We start from the raw sequence: 11,167 nt of genomic DNA, 5'->3' as shown, positions 1-11,167 counted from the left end.
ACACCACACACACACACACACACACACACACACACACTCCTTCCTGGAACACTGTTGTCTCTGTGTTTGAACTCTGTGATTAAATTGCCTCTTGTGGTTTGGCTTCTTGGCAGTTGGTCCCCTAAATTACCAGGCTCTCGTCACTTCTCCCAGAAAGTCGAAGGCTGAGGGAGTCCTCACCTTCATTCCTGCCACATCCACAGCATACATAGTCACAGGCACAAAGCCAGGTCGAATAAAGTAAATTACTTTCTTTAAACATCAGTTCACCTACATATTTCCACCTTAGGTTTTAGCTTAATTTCTCTGGAAATTTTTTCCCATGTATATCTGTTTATTTAATTCATTGTAAAAGTTTAGAATAATCCGATGTAATAATCTTCATAGGCATTTTTCTTTGTTGCTAAAGAAGAAGACTTGGAACTCAGAAATCACATTATATTGGACACTCTCTGGAGAGTTTTATGAATTGTTTAAACCCTCTATTAGTTTTTTAGATATGAGCATCAACCTCTAACCAATTGCTTTCTTTTTGGGGGGTGACGGCCCAAATTTAGAGTCTATATAAACTTGCCAATGAAGAAGCAAAGAAAAAAGGCTATGACTTACGAAGTGATGCCATCCCTATCGTGGCAGCCAAGGCCTCCAGAGACATCGCTAGTGACGTAAGCTATGAGTTCTCTTCCCATCTGTGAGCAGCATGGTGTGGCGTTTTCAGTGTGTGGTGGTATATGCTTGTAAGGCATTTAAGAGGCTGAGGCAAGAAATCTGCCTCATGTCTGAGGTCAGCCTCCCCCAGGCAGTGAATACTAGAGGAGCCAGAGCTTTATCCAGGGTGTCTTAGTTAGCATTTCTATTGCTATGACAAAACACCATGACCAAAAAGCAACTTGGAGATGAAAAGGTTTATTCAGCTTACACTTGCAGATCAGTGTTCATCATCAAAGGAAGTCAGGACAGGAATTCAAAAAGGGTAGGAACCTAGAGGCAGGAGCAGGTGAGGAGGCATGGGGGGTGCTGCTTACTGGTTTGCTCCTCATGACTTGCTCAGCCTGCTTTCTTATAAAACTCAGGACCACCAGCCCAAGGATGCCCCCCCCCCAACACAGTGAACTGGGCCCTCCCTAATTGATCACTAATTAAAAAAAATCCAGCTATGGAGGCAGTCTCTCAACTCAGGTTCCCTCCTCTCAGATAGCTCTAGCATGTGTTGAGTTGACCTAAAACTAGCCAGGACACAATGTGTTTTTCAAAAAAAACAAAAACAAAGACAAAAACAACAACAAAAAAAACCTCCTATCTTCTTTGTATGAGAATTTTCAGAAACGTGGTTTTGGAGGAAATGGGAAAGTTACTATTTGTGAATAGGATTTATATGTTTTTAGAAGGAAAAAAAAAAATCCCTTCCCAGGAGCAAAGGCAGAAAGAAGGCTAGAACAGAGCTGCACACTTGGATAGTTATGTAAGAGTGATCACAGGCTCACAGGAGAACCTGCCATGAGACTCACAAGCCTACATTCTGTTGGGGATCTGGATCTAGCCTTATGTGGTGTTGTAATGTATAGTATTTAAAAAATGCATGTAGGACCTGACGTTACAACCCCTCCTTATCAGATTATGAAGAGCAAATACTTATCAGTCTGAGATGGAGGCTTCTAGCCCAGGCTTGCACCGTCCCTGTAGCCCTGTCTATGCAGTGTAGCACCCCTTTCCCTGCCCCATCCCAGGGAGAGGCCATCCTGCCTTCCTGGTGCCTCCTGGAATCTTGAGAAATGGATACTTGCTGTAAATATCAAGGGTCACTGTTCACAAATACAGTGGTAGACTGTTTTTCATACTAGAAGTGGCTCGCTTTATTTTTTATATAGCAGCCCCCTCTCTGCCTCAGCAAAAGGATGTGTGACAATAGTAATAAATAATTACATAATAATTTTAAGAACTCTACTATGAGTTTTCTATGCATTATCCTCATATTCTACCCAAAGTGGTAGATGCTATCATTATCTCCACTTTATGAATTATTCAAACAGATTTATTGAAATCAGCCTTAACAAATGGTGAAGTTTGAACTAGACGGACTCATCCCTTACCACTATGCCATGCCTCTTCCCATTGATTCATCTATACTTTCTAACTCAGTTATCTTTAAAATTGGAAGCTTATACTGGAGATGACTAGCTTAGGTTCTACAGTGAAGTCACTGAAGTTGTGATAATAATAATAAAAAAAAAGCACTGTTGGCCCATGTGAACATAGAACACTATGGCTTTAAGAGCACACTTAACCAGATGGGTTGCAATAGCAACTTTACCAATATAGCCTTTGTTGCACAAGCTAACCTCTTTAAGCTACTTTCTGTCTTTAATAAACACACAATGTTCCCAAGTACATTCTTTTCCTGCCATGCTTTCAGTGTGTTAGATCCCATTCTTCAGGATTCCCCTGTTCAAGTGACCTCACTCTGACTCCTATGAGTGATGTTCCCCAGTGTGTGTGCTTCCTGCTTTCAGGACTGTGTCTTAGTGCTAGACCATAGGTTACTTGAGGTAACCTATGTATGTTGTATGAAATCTATCTACTTCACCACATCAACAGGCTTTAAGGGTAAAGGCCAGGATGCTGGCTGGAATTGGTGTTTATCAGAAAAAAAAAATCAGTTAATCTATGATGAAAGTAACATGATTTTGTACATTTTTTTTTACATCAAAGTGTTTATAATAGAAGCCTGATTTGTGAATTTTCACTTTAGTACAAATACAAAGATGGCTACCGTAAGCAGCTGGGCCACCACATCGGAGCCCGCAACATCGAAGATGACCCCAAGATGATGTGGTCCATACATGTGGCCAAGATCCAGAGTGACAGGGAGTACAAGAAGGACTTTGAGAAGTGGAAGACCAAGTACAGCAGCCCAGTGGACATGCTGGGGGTGGTGCTGGCCAAGAAGTGCCAGACCTTGGTCAGCGATGCGGACTACAGGAACTACCTACACCAGTGGACATGTCTGCCTGACCAGAATGACGTCATCCACGCTCGGCAGGCCTATGATCTCCAGAGCGATGTGAGTATGGTATTTGTAAAAGAGCCTCCAAACTATATGAAAAGGTCAGCACTTACACACAATCCATGGACCTATCAAGCTAAAATGTATTGGTTGATAAATGACATCCTTATAAGGAAATGCTGTTTCCTAACTACATTTGATTCTATAGAGACAGAACTCTAATTAAACAAAATGTGAATCAAGAGTCTTCAAAAGGAAACCATTTTCTTATATACTTTAGGAAGTTAACGAATTTTGAAAATGCAAATTTTTATTTTAAAAAAATGACTCTGAATGGCTGGCAATGTAACTCAATGGTAGAGTGTGTGTATGCGTGTGTGTGTGTGTGTGTGTGTGTGTGTGTGTGTAAGACCTGGATCTAATCCCCAGCACCACATACGCACAATTACTGTAGATTTTGCTATTGGTTTCCTCTGTAGTTCTAGTCACAGCACTGCTAACGACACTCAGTCTGCTCCCAGAGGATGATGCAGCTGCTGCATTTGCAAGCTGCCGGACAGTTTTGCTGACACTTGCTCCATTTGTGTGGAGTGTCAGATGCTAATGACTAAACCGAGCATCTATCGGCAGCGAATGGCTGTCTCAGATCTGGGTGTGAGGAGCACGTTTCTAACACTGGGTGTTTTATGAACATGTAACGCAATTGCAAAGCATTAGAGAGCTTTGGAGAATGAGATAAAGCCACAATAATTACACGTCAGCAACTGAGCTGTACAGCCACCTGCTCTGTGCTTTGTGGTTTGTGAAGAAGAGGAGTTAACAAGGGTTAGGCACATACAGGAGCAACAGTGATAGACTGCTGGCCTTTGGTTGCCAAGTGCCAGTTCTGGATTACTTTCTTCCCACCGTGGCTAGTCTCAGGGCTGCAGGAAGCATCCACTGCAGATATAGCAGTACTGTGCTAGCCAGCCTTGCTGTGGCTCCTTAAGCATGAGAAGCAGGCCATGCAGGGCAGTGCCAGAGGCTTTGTCTGTGAAATTCCCATTTATCTTTCCCATTCTGCTCCCGAGGCTACTGAACTTCTCCCAGCTAGCTGACTACAGTTTTGGTACCATTGTTGGAAAGTAGTTTTTGAATACTTATGGGGTGTGTAAAAACCTTTAACAGAAAAAAACATGGCTGAAAATGAATTGAGAGACATATTGCGAGATGAATGACTCTACAAAACTATCCTATGCCTCCTACCCTGAGAATAGGATGGGAAAGTGACAGAGACCCTAGCCCAGTGACATGTGCAATGTCCCCAATCTTGGGTGATATGGCAACTGTCCACATTTTGGGGATATCAAGGCTTCCTTATTATTATATGTCCCTTCTTAATTTAAGTCACTCATTTTTTATGAAGATAATCTGAAATATTGGAAAAAGTGTACTGAAGGCAAAAATCCAGTTCAACCCAACCCCCTAAAAGCCACACACTTAGAGGTTTCCAAACCACATTGCTTCACATTCCAGTTTTCATTAAAATATATATTAAAAACATTTTTACATGCCGGCAGTATTCTTAGAAAGTAAAGGTTTTGATAGCTACAGGATGTTTCATGTGGCTAAGGATTTCCTGACAGCTTGCTGTGGGCCATGTGTGGTGCTGCTTCTCACTCTGGGCTGGCATTCTGTCCTGTGTATATTATTTATAAAAGTCATTAACATGACCCACAGGTGTTAGTGGGGTCATTCCTTTCCTTACAGTTAATATTTGGCATATTTTATTGTGAATAGGAAAGCATTTCTGGGTCATTTTTGACCATAGTCCTTCAGTTCACCTGCCTACTATGTCACACTTGCTTTCTATGAAACAATAGAATGACACTTTCTTATTGATGCCCTTTGCATCTTTACCATAAATGGACTTGGCGCCACTCTTTGCCCTCGATGAAGAAGAGCCTCTGGCCTCTTTTCCTTTTCCTAGAATGTGTACAAGTCAGATCTCCAGTGGATGAGAGGCATTGGCTGGGTCCCCATTGGGTCTCTGGATGTGGTCAAGTGCAAGAGAGCCGCAGAGATCTTGAGCGACAACATCTACCGCCAGCCTCCAAACAAGTTCAAGTTCACCAGTGTGACTGATTCTCTGGAGCAGGTGCTGGCCAAGAGCAATGCCCTCAACATGAACAAGGTGAGGCAGCCACCTTAGATTTCCTAAGCACCTTTCTGCTTGAGTGGCTAATAGATTCAAAATTCTTCCAAAGGGACAGGGTCATATTTAACTTTTAAATTGTTATAAGCAGTAAGACTTCTAGATGATGCCTAATATCCAAGTCTAGTTTATTTTTCCTAATTGCACAAACAATAATCCTGTTTTAATGTGACTTTCTGGAGTGCCTAATTTAAATGGTTTTCTTTCCACATCTTACCTTATTTTTATAGCGATTATACACAGAGGCCTGGGACAAAGACAAGATTCAAATTCACGTAATGCCTGATACACCGGAGATTATGCTGGCAAGGCAGAACAGAATCAACTACAGTGAGGTAGGGGCTACCAAAGCCATGTGGAGATTCTCATACAGGGTGGTGGGAGATGCAGACACTGGATAACGTTGCTCTTTCATGTGAACATTGGCCCATCCCCCTTCATTTCTGGGTCAGATGCTACATTTCATGAGATTCTGCAAGCAAACTGAACTCACATTGTTTCTTAAATGTTGAAGTTATTCCTAAAGTGAACCAATAGACCAAGGAGTATTTTTGGTACTTATAAAGGGTCAGTTTGCCAAATAAAACAGTGGCTTATTATTTACACCAATAAATAATATTCATTTGCCTGGAACTCAAGGTCACCAGGTGTTAAGCTATATTAGAGTGCTATATTTTAATTGGCTAAGTCTCATAGTCCTAGCAAGGAGATTTTATTAATAAACAACTTTTCCCCATATTGGTCTTAAATTAAAATGAAGGAGTAGAAACTATAGTCAAAATATCACTTGGGGCTGGTGAGGTGTCTCAACAGGTAAGAGCACTGACTGCTCTTCCAAAGGTCCTGAGTTCAAATCCCAGCAACCACATGGTGGCTCACAACCACACGTAATGAGATCTGACACCCTCTTCTGGTGTGACTGAAGACAGCTGCAGTGTAGTTATGAATAATAATAAATAAATCTTTGGGCCAAAGCAAGCAGGGCCGACCAGAGCAGAAGTCCTAAATACAAATCTCAACAACCACATGACAGCTACAATGTACTCATATACATAAAAATAAATAAATAAATAAATAAATAAATCTTTTTAAAAACCTGCTAAAAATAAATTAAACAGCATAGTGTATGGTATGTGAGAGAGTTAAACAAGCATGCTTTAACCAACCATCATGGTTGAGTTTCTCAGCTCAGGTACGGGCTGAGCCAGAGTACATCGTCTGTCCCTACTTGACTTCAGAGATGCTGCCCTTCTGAGAGGGCAGGAGACTGGTTACTAAAAGAGAAATGGGTTGTACATGTACTCCAGACCCATTCCCAGCAGGAGGACAACTCGCTGTACCATCTGGGGTAGAGAGAGGAACAGGGTGTAGAAAGGTCAGAGGTAAAGGAACCGAGGTTCTTTTGTGGAAGGACACTCCATGAACGATGCTGATGGCTGGTTTATTCACAGAAAGTGTAATTTTATAGGCATGTTTTACTAATACAACCAAAATCTAATCTTAAAGTTGTGATTATAGTCCACTATGCTCAAAATTCTTTCTTAATTTTTATTCATTTTTAAACACTGTTAAAGATATTATCTGTTGTAATAAAAGTTAAATAGAGAAGAAATGAGTAAAAGCATATGCCATATACATGAAAGGAATAATACTGAGCATGCTGCTCCCCATTTTCATTTTTAGCTAATAGCACATATAAGATTATATTTTATCAGTCTATATTACTAAATTATGTGAATCTATATAGTTTTTAATCATTACTCTAGAAGTGCTATATAAACTTACAATAATGAAATACTTTATAAATTATATCAATTTTAATACCCATTACTATGTCTCATCAATTTCCAAAACTAAATAGTTTTTGGGAAGGTGTTTTATTGATTGATTGGTTGGTTGGTTGGTTGGTTGGTTGGTTGGTTGATTTTTGAGACAGTTTTTCTCTATAATCTCAGCTGTCCTGGAGCTTGCTCTGTAGACCAGTCAAACTCAGAGATCCACCTACCTCTACCTCCCAAGTGCTGAGCTTAAAGGCATATACCACCATACCAAGCAAAATACTTTTTGAAGAATCGACTAGAATTCATTTGCTTTTCCCTATCACCAGATCTTAGATTGTATCCAGTTGTAGCCTTTAAAAATCATGTGGTGGAAATCACTTGATACATACTCTTTCACAACATTGCCAATTGGCCCTTTTCTCTTTTGGTAGAGTCTGTATAAACTGGCCAATGAAGAAGCAAAGAAGAAAGGCTATGACCTGCGGGTCGATGCCATCCCCATTGTGGCAGCCAAGGCCTCCAGAGATATCGCCAGTGACGTGAGTAGTGACAGATGGATATTATGTGGGTGGATGGGTTGGGGAAGCAGGCTCAGTAACAGAGTGACAAGATACATTCAGGTGCCAGTTAATATAAATCACATAAATTTTATTTTTTTTAAAAAAAAAAGCCTCATTTTTATTTCCAAAAAGTTAATATCCAGGTGCCACTGGTTTAAGATTAAATCATAATCCACAATATTTCACATTTATAATTATTTAAACTTCTTTTTTATATTTGATCATGTAGCTTTCATAGGCATAGAAAAATCCCAGAAGATAACTATGTATTCTCTGTCCAACAGATAAAAACCTGGTAGGGGACAGGAAACTCTACCTTTCCCCAAACTTGCTCTGAAGTATTGCCAACTCTCCCTTTGGAAATTATTTGAAATGTACTCTTCAAATTAATTAATGCAAATAGAAAGACAAAGATGAACAAAATAACAATGATGAATTGAATACTCCTATCTCTGAAAAAGGAAGAGGTAGAAGTAGGCTACATTAATTTTTAACATTAGAATTTCAGTGATGCTTTTGTCAGAGAACAGCAGGGTAGCTGAGCTGCCCCCCACCACAAAAACACTAACCTGCCCATGTAATTTTCCCACTTGTTAGAAGCCTCACCTCAGCCACATTTGGCCCAGGACATGTAACATGGAGGTCTAGTCCTATCCATTTCAAGAGACTCAGTGAAAGTCATCAGAGAAAGACTAGGGATGGCAGTAGGGGTGGGGGTGGGGTTATGGGAAAAGAAATAAAATCTGCCAACTAAAGAACACTAGTATTTAAATCACAAGATTTATAGTTAGTGGTTTCACTGACTAAAGATGAAGAGAAGATTGTATACAGTCCTGATTCATGTTTTTGAAAAATATTACTGCCTTTATGTCCAGAGACTTGGTATATGTAAGATATAGGATAATTTCACTTGGCCTGAATTCCCACTAGAGTGTCGCTGTACATTTAAACCACAGTTTAGAATAGAGGTGGAAAATATCCAGGTACCTATTTCTCAGCAAGAACTGGCAATTTAAAAATAACAAGATTTTAAAGTAATGAAAAGTATTAACCCATTCCATTGACTTTTTAAAAAACTAAGCATTTTTATTTTAGTACAAATATAAAGATGGCTACCGTAAGCAGCTGGGCCACCACATCGGAGCCCGCAACATCGAAGATGACCCCAAGATGATGTGGTCCATACATGTGGCCAAGATCCAGAGTGACAGGGAGTACAAGAAGGACTTTGAGAAGTGGAAGACCAAGTACAGCAGCCCAGTGGACATGCTGGGGGTGGTGCTGGCCAAGAAGTGCCAGACCTTGGTCAGCGATGTGGACTACAGGAACTACCTACACCAGTGGACGTGTCTGCCTGACCAGAATGATGTCATCCACGCTCGGCAGGCCTATGATCTCCAGAGCGATGTGAGTGCTGAGATCTATGGGGGTCATGATTATGGTAGTAATTCATAATAACATTTATATTTAAGATAAAGTAGCGCCCTCAGAGAGCTGGTGTATTTTATTTCTACCCATCATATTTTTCAAATGCCCTTTGCTTAATTTTTTAAAGGGGCATTTGTCCACAAGATGGAATTTTACGGAATTCTACCTTCGTATGTTAAAGACATGTATAAAGTTTACTTTCCTGATGCTTCCAGTCCTTATTTTTCATTCTAAGATCAAGTGTTGCAATATGTTCAGTAGCACTTGCTTTTGTGTTGGATCTCACTAGACTGTAGAGCATTTTTAATCGTTTAGTTGATGAGGGAAAATGACTGGGTTTCCGTTGGGTCTCTAGATGTGATCAAGTGTAAGACCAACACAGATTCTTAGTGGCAAGATCTGCCTTTTTTCTCTTCCCAGAATGTGTACAAGTCAGATCTTCAGTGGATGAGAGGCATTGGCTGGGTCCCCATTGGGTCTCTGGATGTGGTCAAATGCAAGAGAGCTGCAGAGATCCTGAGCGACAACATCTACCGCCAGCCTCCAAACAAGTTCAAGTTCACCAGTGTGACTGATTCTCTGGAGCAGGTGCTGGCCAAGAACAATGCCCTCAACATGAACAAGGTGAGGACCCAGTCTAGAGAAAAATAAAGCCGTGCTGTAGATCACTCAGAATGAATAGTTAGGGTCTAGAAGTTAATCTTTTTTACTTTATCCAGTTAAATTCTTATCCAAAGTACAATGATTTAATTGAGTTCTTTATATCCTCATCTAAGAAATTCAAATACAGGCTGAAGAATTTCTGCTTTGCTGTCTGTTTATGAAATAGGTAGCATTATTAATGTTATTAAGAGGATTCCCTTAGGCTGGAAAAATAGTTCAGTAGTTAAGAATACCTACTGCTCTTGATGAGGAAGTAAGTCAGTGCCTAGAGCCCATGCCAGGCAGCTATAACTGCCTGTAAGAACAGCCTCAAGGAATCTGATGTCTCTGGTCTTCATGGGCTCTCGAACTCATGTGGACATACCCACACACAGACCTATATGCATACACATGATTAAAAGTTTTAAAACATATTAAAATCAAATGTTTATTTTGGTCTCAACAAGTTTTAAGTCTATTAGAGTAGTATATTGAGTAATATATTTTTGGATATTAAATCTCCTTTAAACTCATGAAATGAGTTTTAATATAGCCATAGTAAACATGTAGATATGTAAATATGCTGGGGAAATACTTGATTTGGCAATTTTAATTTGGTTTTGAGTGGCCTGGTAATGTGTATGTGTGTGCTTGCATGTCTCTATATTATGTTTATATATTATATATTATGTTTATATTATATTTATATATCATGTTATATATTGTGCTTATAGTAGATATCCTATAAAAATCAAAGGGATTGAAAAGAGTGCAAACAAAATATACTCTTTTGTATTTTGTTTGTACAGTAGGCAAACAGGCTGGGTTTCAATTTCCTGATGATTTTTTCATTAAAATTCATATTTAAAACAATGGTCTTTTTTCTGATTTGTTTATTGTTTTATCTTTCACAGCGCTTGTACACAGAAGCCTGGGACAAAGACAAGACCCAGATCCACATTATGCCAGATACACCTGAAATTATGTTGGCCAGACAAAATAAAATAAACTACAGTGAGGTAAGACTAACCATCTCTTTGATTCCCTTCATCTGGCCACATTGGTTTTTTGTTTGTTTGTTTGTTTTGGCTTTTTGAGACAGGGTTTCTCTGTATTGGCTTTTTGAGACAGGGTTTCTCTGTGTAGCCCTGGCTGTTCTGGAACTCACTCTGTAGACCAGGCTGGCCTTGAACTCAGAAATCTTTGCCTGCCTCTGCCTTCCAGGTGCTGGGATTAAACGCATATGCCACCACCGCCCAGCAACCACATTGTTTTTTGCTGTAGGAAAAAATCACATCATGGTGCATCACAGTCATGGTGTAGTCCACTGTACTTACTTTGGTTTTTATATTCATTATCTTATTTTCAAAAGACAAATACAAAAACATCAGCTTATGGTCAACACATAATAAGGCAAGTGTAATGAACTGAGTTCAGATCCCAAGAAACCATGTAAAGCCAAATATGGAAGTGAGTATCTTCATTCCAGAACTAATGAAAGATGGGGAGTGGATACAGGGGGTCATTCCAGGACTAATGAAAGATGGGGAGTGGATAC

At 39.9% G+C, this 11,167-nt stretch overlaps 1 protein-coding gene across 35 annotated transcripts in view; it reads left to right on the top strand.

The window, feature by feature from the left end:
• Positions 1 to 11,167, top strand: part of Neb (nebulin) — a 195,210-nt gene that overhangs the window by 84,884 nt on the left and 99,159 nt on the right. For all 35 annotated transcript variants that reach the window (XM_031370219.1, XM_031370217.1, XM_031370252.1 and 32 more), the window contains exons 64-71: positions 558 to 665; positions 2,750 to 3,061; positions 4,974 to 5,177; positions 5,429 to 5,533; positions 7,411 to 7,518; positions 8,635 to 8,946; positions 9,388 to 9,591; positions 10,524 to 10,628. In XM_031370219.1, the coding sequence (XP_031226079.1) occupies positions 558 to 665; positions 2,750 to 3,061; positions 4,974 to 5,177; positions 5,429 to 5,533; positions 7,411 to 7,518; positions 8,635 to 8,946; positions 9,388 to 9,591; positions 10,524 to 10,628 (1,458 nt within the window). The remainder of the gene's footprint in view (positions 1 to 557; positions 666 to 2,749; positions 3,062 to 4,973; positions 5,178 to 5,428; positions 5,534 to 7,410; positions 7,519 to 8,634; positions 8,947 to 9,387; positions 9,592 to 10,523; positions 10,629 to 11,167) is intronic.

This window comes from Mastomys coucha, unplaced genomic scaffold (genome assembly GCF_008632895.1).
Source record: "Mastomys coucha isolate ucsf_1 unplaced genomic scaffold, UCSF_Mcou_1 pScaffold15, whole genome shotgun sequence".
NCBI lineage: Eukaryota > Metazoa > Chordata > Mammalia > Rodentia > Muridae > Mastomys > Mastomys coucha.
This window is presented reverse-complemented; position numbering and strand designations above follow the sequence as displayed.